The sequence below is a fragment of the Triticum urartu genome, chromosome 6A (genome assembly GCF_056163025.1).
Source record: "Triticum urartu cultivar PI428250 chromosome 6A, HENAU_Tu73, whole genome shotgun sequence".
NCBI lineage: Eukaryota > Viridiplantae > Streptophyta > Magnoliopsida > Poales > Poaceae > Triticum > Triticum urartu.
Genome location: NC_141878.1, coordinates 341,829,794 through 341,856,035, shown reverse-complemented (window position 1 = coordinate 341,856,035; position 26,242 = coordinate 341,829,794). Strand labels below are relative to the sequence as shown.

The 26,242-nt window shown below is 47.2% G+C and overlaps 1 protein-coding gene across 1 annotated transcript; it reads left to right on the top strand.

Moving 5' to 3' along the window:
- Window positions 1-1,284: 1,284 nt before the first annotated feature.
- Window positions 1,285-1,722, top strand: LOC147965192 (uncharacterized). Its single transcript, XM_087530332.1, has one exon. It carries the CDS (start codon window positions 1,285-1,287, stop codon window positions 1,720-1,722), a length of 438 nt encoding a protein of 145 aa, XP_087386458.1.
- The last annotated feature ends 24,520 nt before the right edge of the window (window positions 1,723-26,242 follow it).

Genomic DNA, 26,242 nt, shown 5'->3' with positions numbered 1-26,242 from the left:
TTCCGGGTACCACCAGATCCGTCTGTACGGGTCTGATGAAATAAAAATGGCCTTCATCACCCAATTCGGGTGTTTTTGTTATGTCACCATGCCTTTTGGTCTCAAGAATGCTGGTGCCACGTTCATGCGCATGATTCAGAAGTGCCTGCTCACTCAAATTAGTCAGAATGTGGAAGCATATATGGATGATATCATGGTCAAGTCACGCAAAGGTTTCGACCTACTGGCTAACCTCGCTGAAACATTTCCCAACCTAAGAAGATATGATATCAAGCTCAATCCGTCGAAATGCACGTTTGGAGTCCCAGGAGGAAAGTTACTCGGTTTTCTCGTTTCTGAATGAGGGATCGATGCAAACCCAGAAAACATTGGAGAAATCCTTCGAATGAAGCGCCCTGTGCGCATGCACGATGTTCAGAAGCTTACTGGTTGTTTGGCTGCATTGAGCCGATTCATTTCCCATATCAGTGAGAAGGCATTGCCTCTTTACTGACTGATGAAAAAGTTTGATAAGTTCGAGTGGACTCCCAAAGCTGAAGCAACGTTTGTAGATCTCAAAGCCTTGCTTTCCACCCAGCCAGTGCTTGCTGCCCCAGTCAGCAAAGAACCTCTATTGTTGTATATCGCAACCACTGGACGGGTTGTCAGCACAGTGCTCATAGTCGAGCGGGAGGAAGACGGCAAAGCCTACAAAGTTCAGTGCCCAGTATATTACATCTCTAAAGTCTTGACTCCGTCCAAGCAAAGGTATCCGCATTACCAGAAGCTGGTCTACGGAATTTATCTAACCACGAAGAAAGTTGCACATTACTTCGCAGACCACTCGATTTCAGTCGTCAGCGATGCTCCATTGTAAGAAATTTTCAACAATGAGATGCAAACCGGTCGATTTGCCAAATGGGTGATTGAACTCCTTCCTCTGGATATCAAGTTCGAAGCAAAAAAGGCGATTAAGTCTCAAGCAATTGTAGATTTCTTGGCTGAGTGTATTGAGCAGCAGCAACGGACTCAAGTTCACTCGGAACACTGGACCATGTTCTTTGACGGATCTAAGATTTTGAATGGTTCTGGTGCTGGAGTGGTTGTAGTATCCCCAAGAGGCGACAAGCTCATTTATGTTCTCCAGATTCACTTTGATTCCTCCAATAATGAAGCTGAGTATGAAGCACTTTTGTATGGGCTGCATATGCCATCTCACTCGGCGTCCGCCGCCTGATGGTTTACGGCGACTCAAATTTGGTAGTCAATCAAGTGATGAAGGAGTGGGATAACTGGAGCCCTACCATGACTGGATACTGCAACGCAGTGAGAAAATTAGAAAAGAAGTTTGAAGTGTTGGAGCTCCACCACATTCCCCGACTCAAGAATCAAGCAGCTAATGATCTGGCAAAGATAGGTTCCACTCGGAAGCCTATTCCCAGTAATGTGTTCTTGGAGCACCTCCACACCCCGTCAGTACAAGAAGATCCTTTTATGAAGGATCCCCCAGAACCAGTAAGTTCAACCAATCCGACTGAAGTTGAAGTGCATGTGGTTGTTGACCCGATCATGGAAGTTTTAGCAATCACCCCCGACTGGACAGTGCCATACATTGCATATCTGCTCAGGCGGGAGCTTCCAGAGGATGAGGATGAGGCTCGTCAGATCGTCCGCAGATCCAAAGCCTTTACATTTATAGGTGGGCGGCTTTTCAGAGAAAGTGTAACTGGCATAGCTCAATGATGTATATCTCCAGAGGAAGGTCTACTGATCTTGAACGAGATTCACTCGGGGACCTGTTGTCACCATGCGTCCTCTTGGACCATCGTGGCTAAAGTATGCCGAGTTGGATTCTATTGGCCATGGGTGAATGAAATGGTGAAATATATAGTTGAAAAATGTGAAGGCTGCCAGTTTTACTCAAACATGTCCTACAAACCTGCATGAACTTTGAAGAATATCCCACTCGTCTGGCCATTTGTGGTGTGGGGACTAGACATGGTTGGGCCTTTGAGAACCGGCAGAAGTGGTTTCACTCATTTGCTTGTGGCAGTCGACAAGTTCACTAAATGGATTGAAGCAAAACCTATCAAGAACTTAGACTCAAGCACGACCATTAGCTTCATCAAAGAATTGGTGTTCTGGTATGGGGTTCCGCACAACATCATTACGGACAACGGCTCAAACTTTAATTCAGATGAGTTCGGAGCATACAGTGCTTCCCAAGGCACCCGTGTTGATTATGCATCCGTTGCGCCCCTGTAGTCAAATGGGCAAGCTGAAAGAGTAAATGGTTTGATCCTCCAAGGGTTGAAACCCCGGTTGATGCGGGACCTCAAGCATGTAGCTGGGGCTTGGGTGACCGAGTTACCATCCGTTCTGTGGGGATTAAGGACAACTCCCAATTGGCCGACTGGTCGAACCCCTTTCTTCATGGTGTACAGAGCCGAAGCCATGATTTTGAGTGATTTGCTGCACAATGCTCCACGAGTGGAACTTTTCTCAGAGGCCAAAGCAGAGCAAGCACGACAAGAAGTCGTCGACCTTCTGGAAGAGGAACGAGAGATGGTGTTGATCCGGTCGACCATTTATCAGCAAGACCTCCATCGATTCCACGCCCGAAATGTCAAAGGTTGAGCATTTCAGGAAGGAGACCTTGCGCTCCGAGTGCATCAGCAGAAACCTCACAAGCTTGCCCCTGCTTGGGAAGGACCCTTTGTAACACCCCGGATATAACTTTACATCTTTGTAACTCCGACTCTTGCCATTTTTGGCTATGTGATATGATATTTCCTTCGTGGTTGGGTTTTGTATTTCGTTTTGCATTTTGTTCATTTCATGCATTTCATATCATGTCATCATGTGCATCTCTTTTGCATTCGTGTTCGTCTCATGCATCCGGTCCTTTTCCCCGTTATCCGTTTCGCAATCCGACGCTCCCACTTGCACCCGTTGCACCCCCTCTAATCTCTTTCCGTGAGTGGGAGAAAAACATTCCCGGAATGGGCCGAGATTTGCTAAGTGGCCTTGGTACATCACCGGTAGCCCTCCTGTCAAATTTCGTTCCATCTGGAGGTCGTATAATGCCCCAACGGTTAACCGGGTAACCGCAAAAGCCTCTTTGGTATTACAGCCCAATACCCCTCCAAAACAGCCCAATAACCCATCTAAACCCCCTCCATGCTCTCCGTCGTTGGATCATGGTCGTGTGGGCGAAAACCGCACCCCATTTGGACTCTCCTAGCTCCCTCTACCTATAAATATGTGCATCCCTCCAAAATCCCGCAGTTCAAACCCTAAAAATTCCCCTCCGCGCCACCGGACATGTCCGCCGCCCACCGAACGAGATCTCGCCGCCGCCCATAGCCACTCGCCACCCACCACGTGGAATGCCGCCAACCACCGCCGCGGCCCGCTCGGGCTCGAGCCCCCCCCCCAGCCCATCCGCCTCCGCCACCGATCACGCACGCCCGCGACCCCGCGCCGCCGCCGAGCGCTCCTCCACTGCCACGCCGTCGCTGGTCTTTGTCACCACCGCGTCGTGCCCGCGACCCCGCGCCAGACACCGCCACCCTCCGCCATCTCCGGACGGCCTAGATCCGAAGCTCCCGTGTCGGTCTCCTCCTCCCCCGCACTCCGGCCATCTTCCCTGGCCCATCTTCGGCCGCCGCGCGACTCTACACCGGCGAACCTCAAGAGACGTGCAAAACCCTACATCTGGGATTCGCGGGGTAATTTTCTACTAAGTCCCAAAATCCTGATAATTTTCATGCCACCTTCATCATGCCACATCTTGGTGCTCGGAGCTCCAAATCATGCATATGATATGTCGAAATGTTCCTCTCGTTAAGTTCCTCATGTTAGTGGCATTTGCATGCATGTTACTATCCATATTGATGCCATTATCATCGTTGCAAGAGTGCTATAAAATGTTAACTGCTGGTTCTTAACAAAGCATGGAGATTTGTCATTTTTGTTGCATTTACTATGTGCATCCTATGAGCATGAGGTCTACATGTGTTTTGAGCTCCATCATGCCATCTTTACAAAGGTGCAAGTCTTGTATTTTTAGGAGCTATGTGGTGACTTGATGTAGGGTAGAGACCCTAATCGCCCGATCTTTCACGAAGGGAGCGGATCCCGGGGAAATCACGAAGAACACGAGGAAGAATGGAAGGAAAACACAAGAGGAAATCACTAAACCGACACGAATAAGTCACACATGGGCTAGATCCTCGAGTACATAGGACGATACACGAATCCACGGACAACTAAGGATGATACACGGTAACCAGTTCTTCTCCGTGAGGAGGTCTTGATGGGGCCGCCCAAGAGGGGGGTCTTAATGATCTTCTCCGAAAGGAGGTCTTGAATCCGCTTGGGGGATCTTCTCCGATGGAGGCTCGAATCTTCGAGGAGAAGGTAACCAAGTGGATGAGCAAAGCTCTCTCACAAATATGAGCTAAACATTTGCTAACCCTAGCTAGGATGAATGGGGGGTTTATTTATAGTCTAAGTGCAGATGGGGGCGAAGTAAAGGGGTACATGGGCCTCGGGCCCGAACACTGTGCGCAGACAGGTACCGGATGTCCGCTGGTGATCGGTCGTCCGGTGTCTCAGGAGCTGCTGGACGTCCTGTGTCCTCCGGTCGTCCGCTGGTTCCGTTCTGTGATGGGGGTGCCGGACGACCGGTAGCTCCGGACTTCCGCTGATGTTGGCTCGGGTGCTGGGGCGCCGGTCGTCCGGTCCGGACCGGACGTCCGCTCGTTTGCTTCGGGTGCAGGGGCACCGGTTGTCCGGTCTGGACCGGACGTCCGCTCGCTGGGGTTCGGCTGAGGCTTCAGGCGCCGGATGTCCGGTCTCGGCCGGTCGTCCGGTGGCTGGGACTTTTCCTTCAGCCCTCCTTCTTCTCTATCTTCTCGTCCATCTTCCTCTTCTTCTTGTCCTTGCTCCTTAGCTTCTCCATGGTACCTGAGTACGCACAAAGTATCTATATGAGGTAGTAGCCATGCTTCATGTGCATCGAAGTGGAATTGTGAGAGGAGAGATGTCACCTCGGTTTCAAGAGCTCTTGCACGTGATCGAGTCATGGGTCCACTAGGCACTTGATGAGACGATGATAGGTCCATGGGGATGACCTTGGGATGCTCCGCATCATCTCCCCTCCCTTGGGGAAGATCCGACCTCGGATCGAAATCCTCATCACCATGGTACGGGGAGAGATCTTTGACGTTGAAGATGTTGCTCACGGAGTACTTGTCACGTGGGATGTCGATCTTGTATGCGTTGTTGTTGTAGTGGGCAAGCACCTTGAATGGTCCATCGGCTCGTGGTAGTAGCTTGGACTTGCGTTCGTTCGGGAAGCGTCCCTTGCGAAGGTGTAGCCACACAAGATCTCCAATGTTGAATATCATGTGATTCTTGTTGACGTTGAGCTTGGTCGCGAGTCGTTGTACTTGGAGCTCAATGGTGTGCCTTGTATCTTCATGCATCTTCTTGAGGTGGTTGGCTCGGTCACTCGCGTCCATGTTTGTGCACTTGTGGAGTGGTAGAGGTAGGATGTCCAATGGGGACAACGGGTTGAAGCCGTATACAACCTCGAAGGGGGACTTGCCGGTAGTCGAATGTCTTGCGCGGTTGTAGGCGTACTCGGCGATGGGTAAGCACTCCTCCCACTCCTTGATGTTCTTCTTTATTAGCACGCGAAGAAGGGTGGAGAGCGTGCGGTTTGTCACCTCCATTTGGCCGTCGATTTGTGGATGATAGGCCGTGGAGAATAGAAGCTTCGAGTTTGGCGCATAAGGTCTTCCAAAAGTAACTCAAGAACTTGACGTCGCGGTCCGAGACGATAGTCTTTGGCACACCATGTAGACGCAATATTTCCCTACAAAAGAGATTAGCAACATGTGAAGCATCGTCTATCTTGTTACAAGGAATAAAATACGCCATTTTTTAGAAACGGTCCACAACGACAAATATAGAATCTTTCCCATTGCGAGTCCTATGCAAACCAAGTACGAAGTCCATGCTAATGTCTTCCCATGGTTGGTATGGAATCGGTAGAGGCATATAGAGGCCATGAGATTGAGCTTTGGACTTAGCTTTGCGGCATGTCGAACATCGGTTGGTGAAGCGATTGACGTCTCGAAACATCTTTGGCCAAAAGTAGCTCTTCGAGAGCGTGGCGAATGTCTTGTCGCGTCCGAAATGTCCCATTAAGCCTCCTCCATGTGATTCCTGCAAAAGCAACAAACGAAGGGATGACTTGGGGATGCAAAGTTTGTTAGCTCTCATAAGATAGCCGTCTTTGATGTAATAGCGTTCCCAAGATGTATTCGACAAACACTTGGCATAAGGAGTGGCAAAAGTTTCATCATGCTCATATAATTCTTTGATATGCTCGAAGCCAATGACATCTAACTCAAGTTGCGTGACTAGCATGCATATGCGGGAAAGGGCATCCACTACACCCTTGATGTACTTGATGACATAGGGAAAAGACTCAATGAATTCACTCCATTTAGCATGATGCTTGTTCAACTTAGTTTAACCCTTAAGATACTTGAGAGTCTCATGATCGGTATGAATGATAAACTCATGGGGACGAAGGTAATGTTCCCATTCATGTAAAACACGGACTAAAGCATATAGCTCTTTTTCATAGATGGGGTAGTTGAGCTGCGCTCCAGAAAGTTTCTCACTAAAGTAAGCTATGGGGCGCTTCTCTTGCGTTAACACACCTCCTATGCCATTACTGCTAGCATCGCAATGAATCTCAAAAGGCTTGTCGAAGTTGGGTAAAGCAAGCACGGGAGCATGAGTAAGCAAATTCTTAAGCTCATTGAATGCGGTATCTTGGGATGGTCCCCAAACAAACGGTGCATTCTTCTTGCTCAAAGCATGCAAAGGCGAAGCAATGGTGCTAAAATCCTTCACAAAGCGACGATAGAAACCCGCAAGACCAAGGAAACTACGCACTTGATGCAAGTTGGTTGGTTGCGGCCAAGTCTTAATAGCATTGATCTTGGACTCATCTACATGAACACCCTTAGAAGAGACAACAAACCCTAAGAAAACGAGCTTATCAACACCAAAAAGGCATTTCTCCATATTAGCATAGAGACGCTCTTTCCTAAGAGTTTGCAAAATGGTGCGGACATGGGTGACATGCTCTTGGATAGATTTGCTAAACACAAGAATGTCATCGAAGTAAACCACAACAAATATACCAATGTAAGGGCGAAAGACATGATTCATAAGGCGCATAAAAGTGCCCGGTGCTTCCGAGAGACCCATAGGCATGACTAACCACTCATACAAACCAAATTTGGTTTTGAAGGCGATTTTCCATTCATCGCCCTCTTGTATGCGGATTTGATAGTAACCACTCTTAAGATCAATTTTGGATAATATAGTGGCACCACTAAGCTCATCTAGCATATCATCTAGGCATGGAATGGGGTACCTATAGCGAACGGTGATAGCATTGATAGGTCTGCAATCGGAGCACATGTGAAAGCTACCATCACATTTTGGCACAAGAATGACCGGTACGACACAAGGGCTCAAACTTTCACGCACATGACCATGGTCTATGAGATGCTTTACTTGCCTTTAAATTTCTTTGGTTTCTTCAGGGTTGACGCGGTAGGGAGCTTTGTTCGGAAGCGGTGCTCCGGGGATGAGGTCGATGCAGTGCTCAATGCCTCGTAGAGGAGGTAGTCCCGGAGGTAGCTCATCAGGGAAAACATCTTGAAATTCCTGCAAAAGAGAAGACAACACTAGAGGAAGGGTGTGAGAAGTGTTAGTTTGTGGTGCATTGTCCTTGCACACGAGGACGTAGTGTAGGACACTAGATGGGTTCTCACACACTTCTCTCATCTCACGTTTGGTGGCAAATAGAACTAGGTTCTTGTTTTCGCTCATCGTGGAGGCGCTCAATTTTGGCTTGTGGCGCTCACTCTCTTTTTGGTGGCTCACTCTCTCACCATTCTCTCCATGATGGGTGGCTTGCGTATCGGCGATCACTTGGCTTGGAGACATAGGGCATAACACAAACTCCTTTCCGTGCATCTTGAAGCTATAGTGGTTTGTACGCCCATTGTGGATGACTCCTCTATCGAATTGCGATGGCCGTCCAAGGAGAAGATGACAAACGGTCATTGGGATGACATCACACTCCAAGGTGTCTTCGTAGGCGCCAATTTTGAAGGATACTTGCACTCAGTGCTTGACTTGGATAGTGTCGGAGTCACTAAGCCATTGCACTTTGTATGGATGTGGGTGCTTTGTCTTGGGCAATTGGAGCTTGGAGCAAAGTTCTTCACTTGCGAGATTGTGACAACTCCCTCCATCGATGATGACCTTGACGGATCGTCCATTGATGCCGGCCTTGGTGTGGAATATGTGGCATCGTTGGTCTTCTTCTTGGTGATGTTGGAGAGTCAAGACTTTGGAGATAACAAGTGTGGGACTTGAGTCTTCATCACAAAAGACTTGTTCGTCTTCATTGTTCACTTGGCGGTGCATGGCGACTTGCTCAAGGGCTTCCATTTCTCCTTCGCTCATGGAATCATAAGTGCCATCGTCGTTGAAGATCATGGTGCGCTTGTTGGTGCACTCATAGGACTTGTGGCCTCGGCCGCCGCAAGTGAAACACTTGGGGGAACTCATCTTGATGGTCTCATCGGTAGGGGTTGATGATGATGAAGCTCTCGACTTGAAGTTGCTCGTATTAGGATTGCTTGTAGTTGGCGAAGCTTTCTTGGAAGTCGATTTGTCGATGTTGGAAGTAGAGGGTCTTGTAGTCGGAGTTGGAGTTGTTGAAGCTTGGTTATTGGAGAAGCCGTAGGACTTGGATGAGAACTTGGCATACTTGAAATCATCTTGCACTTGGCGTTCCGCTTTTGTAGCTTGGTGCACTAGCTCGATGAGCTTTGAGTATGGTTGGAAGTCAGCAATCTTCTTGATAGGATGATTGAGTCCATTCAAGAAACGTGCCATTGTTTGCTCATCATCTTCCGTCACATTGGCTCTTATCATAGCAATCTCCATCTCCTTGTAGTATTCTTCAACGCTCTTGGTTCCTTACTTTAGTTGTTGGAGTTTCTTGAAGAGGTCGCGGTTGTAGTAGGTAGGCATGAAGCGTGCTCTCATGACATCCTTCATTTGTGCCCAAGTAGTGATGGGTGGTTCACCCCTTGCCTCGCGGCGCTCTATGATTTGTTCCCACCAAATGAGGACATAGTCTTGGAACTCAAGGGATGCCATCGCGATCTTCTTCTCTTCTTCATAATTGTGCAAACGGAAAATCTTGTCAACTTTCAATGCCCATGAAAGGTATTCTTCAGGATCGTTGCTTCCGTTGAACTTGGGCATGGTGAACTTGAGCTTGCCGTAGCGTTGCTCTTCATTGTGTTGGGGTCGGGGATGATGACGCCCATGTTGTAGATGATTGTTCAACTCATGGTGCTCTTGACGTGGAGGGTTGTCAACCTCGTGTTGCTCTTGTCGCGGATGATTCCCATTGTCTTCATGCTCTTGATGAACTTGATGGTCTTGTCGAGCTTGTGGAGGAGCGCGTCGAGCTCGAGGAGGAACTAGACGATGCATGCGAGCTTGCAATCGTCGTTCTTGAATTTCTTCGCGAAGTGCTTCCTCTTGTTCACGGGCTTGTCGGCCTCGGTCGGCAACGGCTCGGCTCGAATCGCGTAGAGCTTGTTGCGCCTCAAGTGCTTGAGTGTCACAGAGTTGTTGTTCTTGACGTTGTGTCTTGGCATCTTGTGCAAGTTGGTGGAGACGCGCACGTTCTTCCTCTTCACGTTGGCGTTGTTGTTGCCGTTCACGAGCTAGCGCAAAGGCTTCTTCGGCTTGACGTCGTCGGTGCTCTTGAGAGTCGGTGTCTCGAAGTGGATTGAGGTTTGTTTGACGGTCAGTGTGCACGGCTCGACGAAGAGTGTTCGATGTCGGTGTACTTGAGCCGGAGAGGGTAAAGTCAGAATGGCGGCTTGAACGGCTCCTTCTTGAAGTCGAAGAAGAGCGGTTGAGCAACAAAGCGTGAATCTCGTCCATCCTTGCGTCATTCTCTTGCTTGTGATCGTTGAGCTTGTGGTCGAAGTAGTCCCTTGTACGTTGCTCGGAAAGTCGCAAGTCAGCGGCAAGGTTGTCGATGCATTCACTCATAGCTTGTTGCTCTTGATGCAAAGCACATTGTGCACCAAAGAGATGACTCTTGGTGACGAAGGAGTTCATGTCGTCGTCTTGCTCCATGAAGAGTGGATTGGTAGAAGTACTTGGCCTGTCCATCATTCCAAGACAAATGTGAGTGGTAGAAAGAGAAGAACGAATACCAAATGTACCTTGACCGAAGTTGAAAGTGAATCGATGATCACTCCAATGTAGGACAAGGAAATAGCCCAATTGGTACGAATTCTCGTCGGTTTCTCACACCTACACAAGTAAAAGCTTATGGTGGAGCTTGGTTAGGATGGTAGCACAATTTTTAATGTGAATGTAAGCAAGATTCAATAATGTTGGAGAAGATTCGCAAGATGCAATGTAACAAGTAGACCAAGCATATACGATACACGAAAACACACGCGCAAAAAGATAAGTGGGGTTGTGCAACCAAGGGTGAGCCAAAATGTGGAATCCAAAAAAATGCTCTTGTTGCACAACACTAGAGAGACGCTAGCATGATTGCACGATAGGCGGATACAAGAACTTGTGCACAACCTACTTAGCAAAAATGCAACGACTTCTATCCCAAATATGTTTTATGCAAGGTGTTGCTATGATATGATCCAAGATGATCAAGTATGACAATCTTAATGTTGTATGATGCTATGGTTCTTGCTTAAAAGCTCTTTGCTTATCTTTCCTCGTTGCTTAAAAGCTTGGTTGGCTCTTTAATCTTTGAGCTCTTTTCTCATGCAATGCTTGACGAACCAAGATAGCAAGTGAGTATGCGATGAAAACTTTGTGACACAAGAGATGATACCAGTATAGGCAACAATGATGTATGTATGTATGCTATGGGAAGTATGAACACTAATGTGCACAAGTCTCGTTGCCGGCAATACTCAATGGCTAGTCTCGATGGGTAAGCAACGCAAAGGAGTAAGGCTATGATGGCTATCAATGTAATGGCAAGAGTGATATGTCCAATACCAAGATGAGGTTACCGGTCTTGCTTCCAGTATGGTGTCAAAATGGTGGCACGAATACCAAGTCGTAGTCGAGGTGGTCGTTGTTGATGACGTGTCCATGGCGAAAATGAGCGGCGGTGCTGTCGATGTTGAACCGTACCTAGATAGCCGAAACACAAAAGGATACGGTACCGCAACTCAAATTCTCAAAACCTCAAAGTAGCAATTGGTGGAGTAGGTAGCGGGTAAGTGGTGGTGGGGTTGGGATATTGGAAAGGTTTGCGGAAGTCGGTGGTGATGTAGCGGATGATGTGGTGGAAGCCTCAAACAACAATTTGAGCGAAATCAGTTTCAGAGCAGCGGTCGTCTAGAAATGGATGGATGTCCGGTCGTCGGACGTCCGGTAGGTTCGGAAATCCGCTAATTTCAGCTCGGTTTAGAGGTTCCGGTCGTCCGGTAAGGTCGGACGTCCGGTGGTTCCAGCGGCGCCGGACGTCCGGTAAGTTGCGGTCGTCCGGTGGGTCAAGGTCAAAATTGATATGATTTCGTGGATTTTGGATGGATTTAGAGGTGGAGATGGTGGGGGGAAGGCTAGATCCACTTGCAACACAACAAATTCACGGATCAAAACCAACAAAACATCATCAAAACTCACAAAACACAAGAAAAAATTTTAGGGCTATTTTAGTGGGGATTTTTGGATTAGGACGAAAAACAACAAAATCAAGCTAGAAAACAAAGAGGGGGGCTTCAGAATCATGATCAACCTTGCTCTGATACCAAGATGATGTAGGGTAGAGACCCTAATCACCCGATCTTTCATGAAGGGAGCGGATCCCGGGGAAATCACGAAGAACATGAGGAAGAACGGAAGGAAAACACAAGAGGAAATCACTAAACCGACACGAATAAGTCACACATGGGCTAGATCCTCGAGTACATAGGACGATACACAAATCCACGAACAACTAAGGACGATACACAGTAACCGGTTCTTCTCCGTGAGGAGGTCTTGATGGGGCCACCCAAGAGGGGGGTCTTGATGATCTTCTCCGAAAGGAGGTCTTGAATCCGCTTGGGGGATCTTCTCCGGTGGAGGCTCGAATCTCCGAGGAGAAGGTAACCAAGTGGATGAGCAAAGCTTTCTCACAAATCTGAGCTAAACATTTGCTAACCCTAGCTAGGATGAATGGGGGGTCTATTTATAGTCTAAGTGCAAATGGGGGCGAAGTAAAGGGGTACATGGACTCGGGCCCGAACACTGTGCGCAGACAGGTATCGGACCTCCGCTGGGGACCGGTCGTCCGGTGTCTCAGGAGCTGCTGGACGTCCGGTGTCCTCCGGTCGTCCGTTGGTTCCGTTCTATGATGGGGGTGCCGGACGTCCGGTAGCTCCGGACTTCCGCTGATGTTGGCTCGGGTGCTGGGGCACCGGTCGTCCGGTCCGGACCAGACGTCCGCTCGTTTGCTTCGGGTGCATGGGCACCGGTTGTCCGGTCTGGACCGGACGTCCGCTCGCTGGGGTTCGGCTGAGGCTTTAGGCGCCGGACGTCCGGTCCCGGCCGGTCGTCCGGTGGCTGGGACTTTTCCTTTAGCCCTCCTTCTTCTCCGTCTTCTCGTCCATCTTCCTCTTCTTCTTGTCCTTGCTCCTTAGCTTCTCCATGGTACCTGAGTATGCACAAAGTATCTATATGAGGTAGTAGCCATGCTTCATGTGCATCGAAGTGGAATTGTGAGAGGAGAGATGTCACCTCGGTTTCAAGAGCTCTTGCACGTGATCGAGTCATGGGTCCACTAGGCACTTGATGAGATGATGGTAGGTCCATGGGGATGACCTTGGGATGCTCTGCATCATGACTAGCACAAGCATGCAAAGTAGGATCATATCTTGCATATCATGCCATGTCTTGCATCATCTTGCTTGTGCATTGCACCGTGATTGATTGTTGTGCCATTGCTTGTGTTCTTAACATGGGTAGAGCCGGGAGACGAGTTCATGAACGAGGAACTTGTTGAGTATGCTAACGAGGATCAAGCTTTCGACAACTCAAAGAACTTTGTAGGCAATATGACCATACCCTCGATATCACTTCTATCTTTGCTTGCTAGTTGTTCGTTCTATCGCTATGTCGCGCTACCTACCACTTGTTATATCATGACTCCCATATTGCCATGTCAAGCCTCTAACCCACCTTCCTAGCAAACTGTTGTTTGGCTATGTTACCGCTTTTTCTCAGCCCCTCTTATAGCGTTGTTAGTTGCAGGTGAAGTTGAAGTTTGTTCCATGTTGGAACATGGATATGTTGGGATATCATTTTATCACTTATTTTAATTAATGCATCTATATACTAGGTAAAGGGTGGAAGGCTCGGCCTTTTGCCTGGTGTTTTGTTCCACTCGTGACGCCCTAGTTTCCGTCATACTGGTGTTATGTTCCTTGATTTTGCGTTCCTTACGCGGTTGGGGTTATGGGACCCCCTTGACAGTTCACTTTGAATAAAACCCCTCCAGCAAGGCCCAACCTTGGTTTTAACATTTGACACCTAAGCCTTTTTCCCTTGGGTTCTGCAAACTCAAGGGTCATCTTTATTTTAACCATCGGGCCAGTGCTCCTCTGAGTGTTGGTCCAACCTGGGCGATGTCCGGTGCCCCCTGGGCAACCAGGGTCTGTGCCAACCCGGCATATGGCCCATCCGGTGTGCGCTGAAAACGAGATACGTGCAACTCCTGTCGGGATTTGTCGGCACATCGGCCGGCTTTGCTGGTCTTGTTTTACAATTGTCGAAATGTCTTGTAACCGGGATTCCAAGACTGATAGGTTCTTTCCGGGAGAAGGAATATCCTTCACTGATCGTGAGAGCTTGTGATGGGCTAAGTTGGGACACCTCTGCATGGTATAAACTTTTGAGAACTGTGCCCGTGGTTATGTGGCAGATGGGAATTTGTTAATATCCGGTTGTAGAGAACTTGACAATTGACTTAATTAAAATGAATCAACCGCGTGTGTAGCCGTGATTATCTCTTTTTGGCGGAGTCCGGGAAGTGAACACGGTCTTGGGTTATGTCTGAACATAAGTAGCTTCAGGATCACTTCTTGATCACCTCTAGCTTCACGACCATTGCGTAGCTTCTCATCTGACTCTTATTTGTGTATGTTAGCCACCATACTTGCTTAGCGCTTGCTGCAGCTCCACCTCATTACCTTATCCTACCCATAAGCTTAAATAGTCTTGACCTCACGGGTGTGAGATTGCTGAGTCCTCATGTCACGGATACTTCCAAAACAGTTGTAGGTGTCGATGATACCAGTGCAGGTGATGCTACCGAACTCAAGTGGGAGTTCAACGAGGACCTTTGTTGTTACTATGTTTCGTTTCCTGATGATCAGTAGTGGAGCCTAGTTGGGACGATCGGGGATCTAGCATTTGGGGTTGTCTTCTTTTATTTTGACCGTTGTCGGTCTATGAGTGTATTTGGATGATGTATGAATTATTTATGTATTGTGTGACGTCGCGAGTGTAAGCCAACTCTTTATCCCTTTCTTATTCAGTACATTGAATTGTGTGAAGATTACCCCTCTTGCCACAAAACCACCATGCGGTTATTCCTCTAAGTCATGCCTCGACACGTGGGAGATATAGCCGCATCGTGGGCATTACGAGTTGGTAATCAGAGCCATCCCCAACTTAGGAGCCCCCTGCTTGATCGAATCGCTGATGTTGTTGAGTCTAGAACAAAATGTTTTGAGTCTTAGGATTATATATAATGGAGAGTAGAATTCCTTTTACTCCTCAGTCCCTTCGTCACTCTGGTGAGGCCTCCTAACGTAGATGTTTTGACTTTCCTCTCCTCAAATTTCACGAAAATACTTTTTAGGATCACACGGGTATCTTGGAATCATTCCTATATTCTTGTGACGAGAACATTGTTCTTGGTGCCTCCTGACATTTAGGGGTTGTGGCAGTGTCCCAGGGAGTTGAGCTCCGAGGTGTTGTCGTCACAATTTTATCGTTGTAGTTCTGGAATACCTGAGTTGGCCGACATAAAAAATCTCTTTTATGCAGTTGTTTGTGAGATAACCTCAACGCCACCCAGTACTGGGGCGGGAGTTCGGGAGTATTGCCATAACTCGTATAACGGATGCTTTTCGAAGGTTGAGGTACACGATTTCCGAAGGTTTCTTGGTTATGTGTTGACGGATGGATACAGCTGGATGTAGGGATTGTTAGTTTTGGTGAGATATTATGCTTCCCCTGTATCCCCAACACCAGATTGCATAACCAGAAAGTTTCGGGAGTTTATAGGTAGAAATTCAAGTAGCTCTAGTATTTATTCCCACAGATATTTGGTTTGTGATTGGGTAATCCTTACCACTTATTTGTTCCTATTCGTACCTTGTTGCTTCATTCATCAACCTTTATCTAAGTGGCTTCTCATCTTAGTGGACGTGTGATGTTAACTTTGGAATTCATTCGTTCATCCTTGTTCGAATGTTTATTGTGAAGACTATATGTTGCAATTTCTATCCGTTGATTCAACTTGTCTATCTGTCTATTAAGATTCTAACGGATGTCACCCTCTTCAGGATGGCTCCTCCAACGCGTCTGAATCTGGAACGCAATGATGGGAGTCAGGCGAACCCTTCGCCACCATCTCCACCTCCGGAGGCATGGCAAGATGTCATGGTAGCCACCAACGCCAACACCTAGATGCTTTTGCAACTCTTGCAACAGCGCAAACAAGGTCAAGGCAACCAAGGGAATCAAGGCCAAGGGAATTTCAACAATCAGCCTCAGTTTGCTACCCTCAACCAGTTCCTTGCAAATCAGCCAAAGTCTTTCAACAACTGTGCCGAGGCCACAGATGCCGATGATTGGCTCGTGGACGTAAACAAGCATTTTGAATGTAGCAATGTCAGGCCTGAGGACTTTGTCAAGTTTGCTTCGTTTCAACGCAAGGACCAAGCTGTTGATTGGTATGAACAATACAAAGATTCCAGAGGAGGTCGTGTGATTACCTGGGGTGATTTCTACCAAGACTTCAAAGCTCATCATATTCCAACAAGTGTTGCTGAGAGCAAGCGTGAGGAGTTCTGCAATCTCAAGCAAGGAAGCATGTGCGTGTATCAATACAATATCCAGTTTCAGAAACTTTCTCGCTTTTCTAAACAAGACGTTCCTGATGAAAAGAGCATGATCTATCAATTTAGATGTGGCCTTAGAGAAGATCTGCAGTTAGCTCTCGTGCTTCTTGAGCCGACTGAGTTCGATCAATTCTATAACATGGCCCTCAAGCAAGAAGGTGCTCAGCTCAAGTGTGAGGCTTCTAAGAAGAGAATTAGGGATGCAGTTCAGTCTTCTTCTTCCTCACAAGTGGCAGCTAAGCAACAGAAGTTATGGCTTCCTCCTCCTCCGTTTCGCCAGCCCTACCAGCAGAAGAACAAAGGTGGCCATGGATCTTCCCACCCACCCAACCCAGGCTATCAGAACAAGTCTCAGTCTCAAGCTCCAAGGTCAAGTGCTCCTTATCATCGTCCACTCTCAGAAGTGTCTTGCAATAAGTGTTAGCAGAAAGGTCACTATGCAAACAAGTGCTTCAACCAAAGGCGCCTTCCACCTCCTCCTCCTGTGAGATCTTCAAGCAATGAAGTGGTCAAGCATAATCCCAAGTCTGCAAGGGTGAACATGATGAATGCAGCTCAAGCAGAGGATTCTTTAGAAGTGATCATGGGTAATCTTCCAGTTAATTATATTCCTACGAAAGTTTTATTTGATACTGGTGCATCGCATAGCTTCATGTCAAGACCATTTTCATCTAAGCATGAGTTGGTTTTTCAAGATTTGCCTAGACCATTATCAGTTGTCTCTCCAGGTAAATTCATGAACGCAAGCTCCATGGTTCGTGATGTTTCTATCAAGATGGGAAACTATAAATTTCTGTCTTCTCCAATAGTTCTTGGTGACTCGAATATTGATCTAATTCTCGGCATGGGATGGCTTTCTAAGCACAAGGCTCAACTTGACTGTGCTGCCAGGGAGATTCAATTGACACAGTCTTTTGATGATGTGATCATCTATGCCGCTTGTGATGAAACCACTCGGCTGTTTTCTCTCAATGAGAAGGGCGAGCTGGATGCAATCTCTTAGATTCCAGTCATTTGTGAATACCAAGACGTCCTTCCAAAAGAGCTTCCTGGAATGCCTCCTCACCAGCCAGTTGAATTCGTTATCGATCTTGAGCCTGGTACAGAACCCGTTTGCAAGCGTCCTTACAAGCTTGGGCCAAAGGAGTTGAAGGAATTGAAGAAACAACTCGATGAACAAGAGCGTCTAGGTCTGATCGGATTGAGTTCATCTCCATGGGGTTGTGGTGTTCTTTTTGTCCAGAAGAAGGATGGCACGGACCGACTTTGTGTCGACTACCGTCCATTGAACAAGAAGACAATAAAGAACAAGTATCCACTTCCCAACATCAATGATCTATTCGAGCAACTTAAAGGTGCTAAAGTATTCTCCAAGCTTGACCTCCGTATGGGTTATCATTAGATTCGCATTCATGAAGAAGATATTCCCAAGACAACATTCAGAACAAGCTATGGTTCTTATGAATATATCATCATGTCTTTCGGTCTTGTCAATGCTCCTCCAACGTTCTCTCGCATGATGAACGTCATCTTCAACCCTTACACAAATGAATTCGTTCTGGTGTATCTCGATGATATCTTGGTCTTCTCCAAGAATAAGAAGGATCATGCCAATCATTTGAGATTGGTGCTCGACAAGCTCAGAGAGCATCAATTCTATGCAAAGTTTTCCAAATGTGAGTTTTGGCTAGATGAAGTTCTTTACCTTGGTCATATCATCTCCGCTAAGGGCATTGCTGTTAATCCCGAGAAGGTGTCTGCAATTGTGAACTCGGAACCTCCTCAGAATGTTAAGCAGCTCTGCAGTTTTCTTGGACTTGCAAGCTATTGTCGAGGATTCGTTGAGAATTTCTCTAAGATTGCAAAGCCTCTTTCCATGTCAAGTATGTCTTGACGCCTTAGTGTGAAGTTGCTTTCAACACCCTCAAAGAGAAGCTAGTCTCAGCTCCTGTCTTGACTACTCCTGACGAATCCAAGCCATTCGAAGTTTTCTGTGTTGCCTCTTTGCAAAGTCTCGGCGCTGTGTTAATGCAAGAGAAGAAAGTTGTGGCCCATACTTCTCGTTTGTTGAAGCCCAACGAAAGGAACTACCCCACTCACGACCTTGAGTTGGCGGTAGTTGTCCATGCATTAATAACATGGAGACATCTCTTGATGGGAAGGCAAGTGGACATTTTCACAGATCACAAGAGCCTCAAGTACATCTTCACTCAGCCCAACCTCAACCTAAGGAAAACTCGACAGGTCGAAATGATTCAAGAGTACAACCCAAGTATTGAATATACTCCAGGCAAGGCCAATGTGATTGCAGATGCTTTGAGCAGAAAGGCTTATTGCAACAACTTAATTCTCAAGCCATTCCAATCGGATCTTTGTGAAGCTTTCCGTAAACTCAACATCCAAGTTGTTCCTCAAGGTTTTCTTGCCAACCTTTAAGTCACTCCAACTTTGGAAGACCAAATTTGTGAGGCACAACTCCTTGATACCATGGTGAAGAAGGTGAAACTTGGTATTGCCAAGGGCCAACCCAAATACAAGTGATATCGCATTGATGACAAAGACACTTTATTCTTCAACGACCGGATTGTGGTTCCTAAAGGTGATCTAAGGAAGGTCATAATGAACGAAGCGCACAATTCTCTTCTGTCCATTCATCCTGGAAAAATGAAGATGTACCATGACCTCAAGCAGTCGTATTGGTGGACTCGAATGAAGCGAGAGATCGCTCAATTCATGAATGAATGTGATGTATGCCGAATGGTGAAAGCAGAACACCAACGACCAGCTGGTCTCCTCCAACCTATTGCTATTCCAGAATGGAAGTTTGACCATATCGAAATGGACTTCGTTACTGGATTTCCTAAGTCCAAGCGTGGGAATGATGTTATCTTCGTTGTCATCGACAAGCTTACAAAAGTGTCTCATTTCCTTTCAATCAAAGAATCTATCAAACAGCGCAGTTGGTAGAGCTATACACCTCGAGAATTGTCTCTTTGCACGGTTTTCCGCAATTGATCTCTTTAGACCGTGAAAGCATTTTCACTTCTAAGTTCTGGGACTCCTTCCAGAAGGCCATGGGCACCAACATTCGCTTCAGAGCGGCTTTCCATCTTCAAACTAGTGGCCAAGTTGAGCGAGTCAATCAAATCCTCGAAGACATGCTCAGGGCTTGTGTCATCTCTTTCGGTATGAAGTGGGAAGATTGTCTTCCATATGCCGAGTTCTCCTACAACAACAACTTCCAAGCGATTTCGGCCAAGGCCCCATTCGAAATTCTCTATGGCAGAAAGTGTCATACTCCTCTCAATTGGTCAGGGACTGGTGAACGCCAACTTCTTGGCAATGAATTGATCACAGAAGATGAAGAAATGTGTAAAGTCATCCGTGAAAATCTCAAAGCCGCGCAATCGCGCCAGAAGAGTTACTATGATAGCAAGCACCGTGACTTGGCTTTCGAGATCGGTAACCATGTCTACCTCCGCGTCTCTCCAATGAAAGGTGCTCGACGCTTAGGTATCAAAGGGAAGATTTCCCCGAGATACGTGGGTCCTTTAAAGATCATTGGCAAAAGAGGTGACCTCTCCTATCAATTTGAGCTTCCGTCCAACTTCACAAATGTGCATGATGTGTTTAACTTGTCACAGCTTCGCAAGTGCTTCAAGACCCTTGAGCGCACTATCAACTTCGAAGAGATTGATCTCCAAGAAGATCTGTCTTATCATGAGCATCCCGTTGCTATTCTTGAAGAAACCAAGCGCAAGACTTGCAACAAGTCAACCAAATTTCTAAAAGTGAAGTGGTCACACCATTCCGACCGAGAAGCCACCTGAGAACGCGAGGATCACCTCCATTCTGAATATCCGGAGTTATTTCAGTCCTAGATCTCGGGATGAGATCCTCTTGTAGTGGTGGAGTGTTGTAACACCCCGGATGTAACTTTCCATCTTTGTAACTCCGACTCTTGCCATTTTTGGCTATGTGATATGATATTTCCTCCGTGGTTGGGTTTTGTATTTTGTTTTGCATTTTGTTCATGTCATGCATTTCATCTCATGTCATCATGTGCATCTCTTTTGCATTCGTGTTCATCTCATGCATCCAGTCCTTTTCCACATTGTCCGTTTCGCAATCCGACGCTCCCACATGCACCCGTTGCACCCCCTCTAATCCCTTTTCATGAGCGGGAGAAAAACACTCTCGGAATGGGCCGATATTTGCCAAGTGGCCTTGGTTCATCACCAGTAGGCCGCCTGTCAAATTTCGTTCCATTTGGAGGTCGTTTGATGCCCCAACGGTTAACCGGGTAACCGCAAAAGCCTCTTTGGTGTTGCAGCCCAACACCACTCCAAAACAGCCCAATAACCCATCTAAACCCCCTCCATGCTCTTCGTCGTTGGATCAGCATCATGTGGGCGAAAACCGCACCCCATTTGGACTCTCCTAGCTCCCTCTACCTATAAATATGTGCATCCCTCCAAAATCCCGCAGTAGAAACCCTAAAAATTCCCCTCCGCGCCACCAAACATGTCCGCCGCCCACCGGACGAGATCTCGCCGCTGCCCATAGCCACTCGCCGCCTGCCACATGGCATGCCGCCAACCACCACCGTCGCAGCCCGCTCGGGCCCAAGGCCGGCCCCCCGAGCCCGTCTGCCTCCACCGCCGAGGCCGCGCGCCCGCGACCCCGCGCCGCCGCTCGGTGCCCCGCCGCCGCCAAGCGCTCCTCGGCCGCTACGGCATCGCCGGTCTCCGCCACCACCGCGTCGCACCCACGACCCCGCGTCGGACGCTGCCGCCCTCCGCCATCTCCGGCCGGCCCGGATCCGAAGCTCCCGCGCCGGTCTCCTCCTCCCCCGCACTCTGGCCATCTTCCCCGACCCATCTCCGGCCGTCGCGCGACTCTACTCCGATGAACCTCGAGATATGTGCAAAACCCTAGATCTGGGATTTGTGGGGTAATTTTCTACTAAGTCCCAAAATCCTGATAATTTTCATGCCACCTTCATCATGCCACATCTTGGTGCTCGTAGCTCCAAATCATGCATATGATATGTCGAAGTGTTTGTCTCGTTAAGATCTTCATGTTAGTGGCATTTGAATGCATGTTACTGTCCATATTGATGACATTATCATCATTGCAAGAGTGCTATAAAATGTTAACTGCTGGTTCCTAACAGAACATGGAGATTTGTCATTTTTGTTGCATTTGGTGTGTGCATCCTATGAGCATGAGGTCTACATGTGTTGTGAGCTCCATCATGCCATCTTTACGGAGGTGCAAGTCTTGTATTTTTAGGAGCTATGTGGTGACTAGCACAAGCATGCAAAGTAGGCTCCGTGATGTTGCTGTTTTCAGGCACTTAGGATTTTGCTAAGTCCTTCACCTAATGTTATTTCGATGCCTTGTAAACTTGTTGCTACCATGAGATCCATGCTTATTTTGAGGTAGTTTAGTAAGGATGCTTTGAATATGTGATATTGCTATATCCATTCATGCCTCTGGTTGCAATTATGGAGTGCTCTATATTGTCACTACCATGTTCTACGTTTGCTATATATTATTCCTGGCAGATTGTTAACATGTTAATCAATATTGCCATGTGTTTTGCTAGTGATCCATGAATCCTATGAACTTGATCTTGCCATGTTTAGCTTCATGAACATGTCTTCTTACTGTTTGTATGCTTGTGTTGTCATTTAATTCTCTGTGATGAGTGTCATTAGCTTGTAAAGTTGCTACCATGAATCTATGTTTGAATCTGTTTATAAAACTTGCTATGTTTACATGGGTGCCATCATATCTTCTATGCCTTTTTGGCTCATTTTCAGTAAGGGAGTTTTGTTAAGTGCATTTAGTATAAGCATGCCACGCCTTTTTTCCATGATATGTTCCTGTAGAATGTTGTTTTCTTGCTATAAAGATTGCTATATGATGATGTTTTGCCATGTTTAGTATTTTCTCTAAGTCTTTGAAGCTGTTATCTTTTGCACTTTTGCCATGCTTGTTTGAACCTGTTCTAGTGTGATTTAGCCATAGCTCAATGTTCATGTTTTGTCAAGCATATATTGTACACACTGCAATAAGCTTTGTTGCTATGTTGGAGCGCAGTAGCTTAGTTTCTTGTTGCATTCTAAGTGTCATCATGCTGTTAATCGCAGATTTGCACCATCCTTGTATTGCTTGTCATTTGCAAATCGTGCATCCGGTTCCGGTGACCCTTATATCGATTTCGACCGAAATCACCTCATCTTTCCAGTGGCAGACTTGGTTTGCCAAGTTGATGCCTTGATCATTCTTTCCCTTCCAGAGCATGCATATGCATTGCATATCATGCCATGTCTTGCATAATGTTGCTTGTGCATTGCACTGTGATTGATTGTTGTTCCATTGCTTGTGTTCTTGCCTTGGGTAGATCCGGGAGACGAGTTCGTGAACGAGGAACCTGTTGAGTACGCCAACGAGGATCAACCTTTCGACAACTCAGAGAACTTTGCAGGCAATATGACCATACCCTCGATATCACTTCTATCTTTGCTTGCTAGTTGTTCGTTCTATTGCTATGTCGCGCTACCTACCACTTGTTATATCATGCCTCCCATATTTCCATGTCAAGTCTCTAACCCACCTTCCTAGCAAATCATTGTTTGGCTATGTTACCGCTTTTGCTCAGCCCCTCTTATAGCGTTGTTAGTTGCAGGTGAAGTTGAAGTTTGTTCCATGTTGGAACATGGATATGTTGGGATATCATTTTATCTCTTATTTTAATTAATGCATCTATATACTTGGTAAAGGGTGGAAGGCTCGGCCTTTTGCCTGCTGCTTTGTTCCACTCTTGCCGTCCTAATTTCCGTCATACCGATGTTATGTTCCTTGATTTTGCATTCCTTACGCGGTTGGGGTTATGGGACCCCCTTGACAGTTTGCTTTGAATAAAACTCCTCCAGCAAGGCCCAGCCTTGGTTTTAACATTTTCCACCTAAGCCTTTTCCCTTGGGTTCTGCAGACTCAAGGGTCATCTTTATTTTAACCCCCGGGCTAGTGCTCCTATGAGTGTCGGTCCAACCTGGGCGATGTCCGGCGCCCCCTGGGCAACCAGGGTCTATGTCAACCCGATGTCTGGCCCATCCGGTGTGCCCTGAGAACGAGATACGTGTGGCTCCTATCGGGATTTGTCGGCACATCGAGCGACTTTGCTGGTCTTGTTTTACCATTGTTGAAATGTCTTGTAACCAGGATTCTAAGACTGATCGGGTCTTTCCGGGAGAAAGAATATCCTTCGCTGATCGTGAGAGCTTGTGATGGGCTGAGTTGGGACACCCCTGCAGGGTATAAACTTTTGAGAGTCGTTCCCACGGTTATGTGGCAGATGGGAATTTGTTAATATCCGGTTGTAGAGAACTTGACACTTGACTTAATTAAAATGAATCAACCGCATGTGTAGCCATGATTGTCTCTTTTCGGCGGATTCCGGGAAGTGAACACGGTCTTGGGTTATGTCTGAACGTAAGTAGCTTCAGGATCACTTCTTGGTCACCTCTAGATTCACGACCATTGCATAGCTTCTCATCTGACTCTTATTTGCGTATGTTAGCCACCATACTTGCTTAGCGCTTGCTGCAGCTCCACCTCATTACCTTATCCTACCCATAAGCTTAAATAGTCTTGATCTCGCAGGTGTGAGATTTCTGAGTCCGTGTGACTCACAGATACTTCCAAAATAGTTGCAGGTGCCGATGATACCAGTGTAGGTGATGCTACCGAACTAAAGTGGGAGTTCGACGAGGAACATGGTCGTTACTATGTTTCGTTTCCTAATGATCAGTAGTGGAGCCTAGTTGGGACGATCAGGGATCTAGCATTTGGGGTTGTCTTCTTTTATTTTGACCGTAGACGGTCTATGAGTGTATTTGGATGATGTATGAATTATTTATGTATTGTGTGACGTGGCGAGTGTAAGCCAACTGTTTATCCCTTTCTTATTTAGTACATGGGATTGTGTGAAGATTACCAGTCTTGCGCTAAAACCACAATGCGGTTATGCCTCTAAGTCGTGCCTTGACACGTGGGAGATATAGTCGCATCGTGGGTGTTACACCCTTCATCATCACCAAGGAACTCCACAACGGGGCGTATCATCTTTACAATGTAGCCAAGAAGCAAGACGAACTGCACTCTTGGAACACGGATCTGCTCCGCCGCTTTTTTACCTAAACACTAAGATCGTCGAGTTGTAATAAGAATCCTTTAGATTGTTTATCGAAGACATAATTTTCGCACTATCCCAATGATTTTTTTCACAGAAACATGTGTATCCAAATTCCCCAGTGGGTGGCTTAGCTGCCAACCCGATTCGCCTAAGTTTCAAAACATATTTCGAGTGAAGAGCAACCCTCTCACTCAGGGGCTTAGCTGCGACTCCGTACTCGCCTAAGTTTCAAAAACATACTCCGAGTGATGAGCAACCCTCTCACTCGGGGGCTTAGCTGCGACTACGTACTCGCCTAAGTTTCAAAAACATACTCCCAGTGATGAGAAACCCTCTCACTCGGGGGCTTAGCTGTGACTCCGTACTCGCCTAAGTTTCAAAACATACTCCGAGTGAAGACCAACACTCTCACTCGGGGGCTTAGCTGCGACTTTGTACTCGCCTAAGTTTCAAAACATACTCCGAGTGAAGAGCCACCGTCTCATTCGGGGGGCTTAGCTACGATTCCGTACTCGCCTAATTTTCAAAACATACTCCGAGTGGAGAGCAACCCTCTCATTCAGGGGCTTAGCTGCGACTCCGTACTCGCCTAAGTTTCAAAAAGATATTCTGAGTGATGAGAAACCATCTCACTCGGGGGCTTAGCTGCGACTATGCACTCGCCTAAGTTTCAAAAACATACTCCGAGTGATGAGCAACCCTCTCACTCGGGGGCTTAGCTGCGACTCCGTACTCGCCTAAGTTTCAAAAACATACTCCAAGTGATGAGCAATCCTCTCACTCGAGGGCTTAGCTGCGACTCCGTACTCGCCTAAGTTTCAAAACATACTCCGAGTGAAGAGCAACCCTCTCACTCGGGGGCTTAGCTGCGACTCTGTACTCGCCTAAGTTTCAAAAATATACTCCGAGTGATGAGCAACCCTCTCACTCGGGGGCTTAGCTGCGACTCCGTACTTGCCTAAGTTTCAAAACATACTCCGAGTGAAGAGCAACCCTCTCACTCGGGGGCTTAGCTGCGACCCCATACTCGCCTAAGTTTCAAAAACGTACTCCGAGTGATGAGCAACCCTCTCACTCGGGGGCTTAGCTGCAACTCCGTACTCGCCTAAGTTTCAAAACATGCTCCGAGTGAAGAGCAACCCTCTCACTCGGGGGCTTAGCTATGACCTCATACTCACCTAAGTTTCAAAAACATACTCCGAGTGATGAGCAACCCTCTCACTCGGGGCTTAGCTATGACTCCTTGCTCGCCTAAGTTTCAAAACATACTTTGAGTGAAGAGCAACCCTCTCACTCGGAAGGAACAAGATGCACCCTGAGCTGCGCCACAAGTACAATGTTTGGATGCACTTTGAGCTACACCACAAGTACAACGTCTGGATGCACTCTTAGCCGCACAACAAGTACAAACGTCTGGACGCACTCTGAGCTGCGTCACAAGTACAACATCCAGGTGCACTTTTGAGCTGCGCCGCAAGTACAACGCCTACTTCCAGATTCACGTAAGTCAAAAAATCCAAGAGCATTGGAAACAAAGAAACTGCATTCGAATAAAACAGCCAAGTATGAATAAATCCAGTAAGGTTCAGAACCACAAATAGAAGTACTCGAGCATCAAGCCCGAAGGAGTTTTAACGATTACAAAATCACCCGGCATTCCGAGGCAAATAAAATCGGGTTATCAAGTTTTTCACTCGGTGGGAGGAGGACTTGTTGGCTCGACAAAGCTGTCCAAGTCAATACTGTCTGCCATGCAAGTGGCTGCATT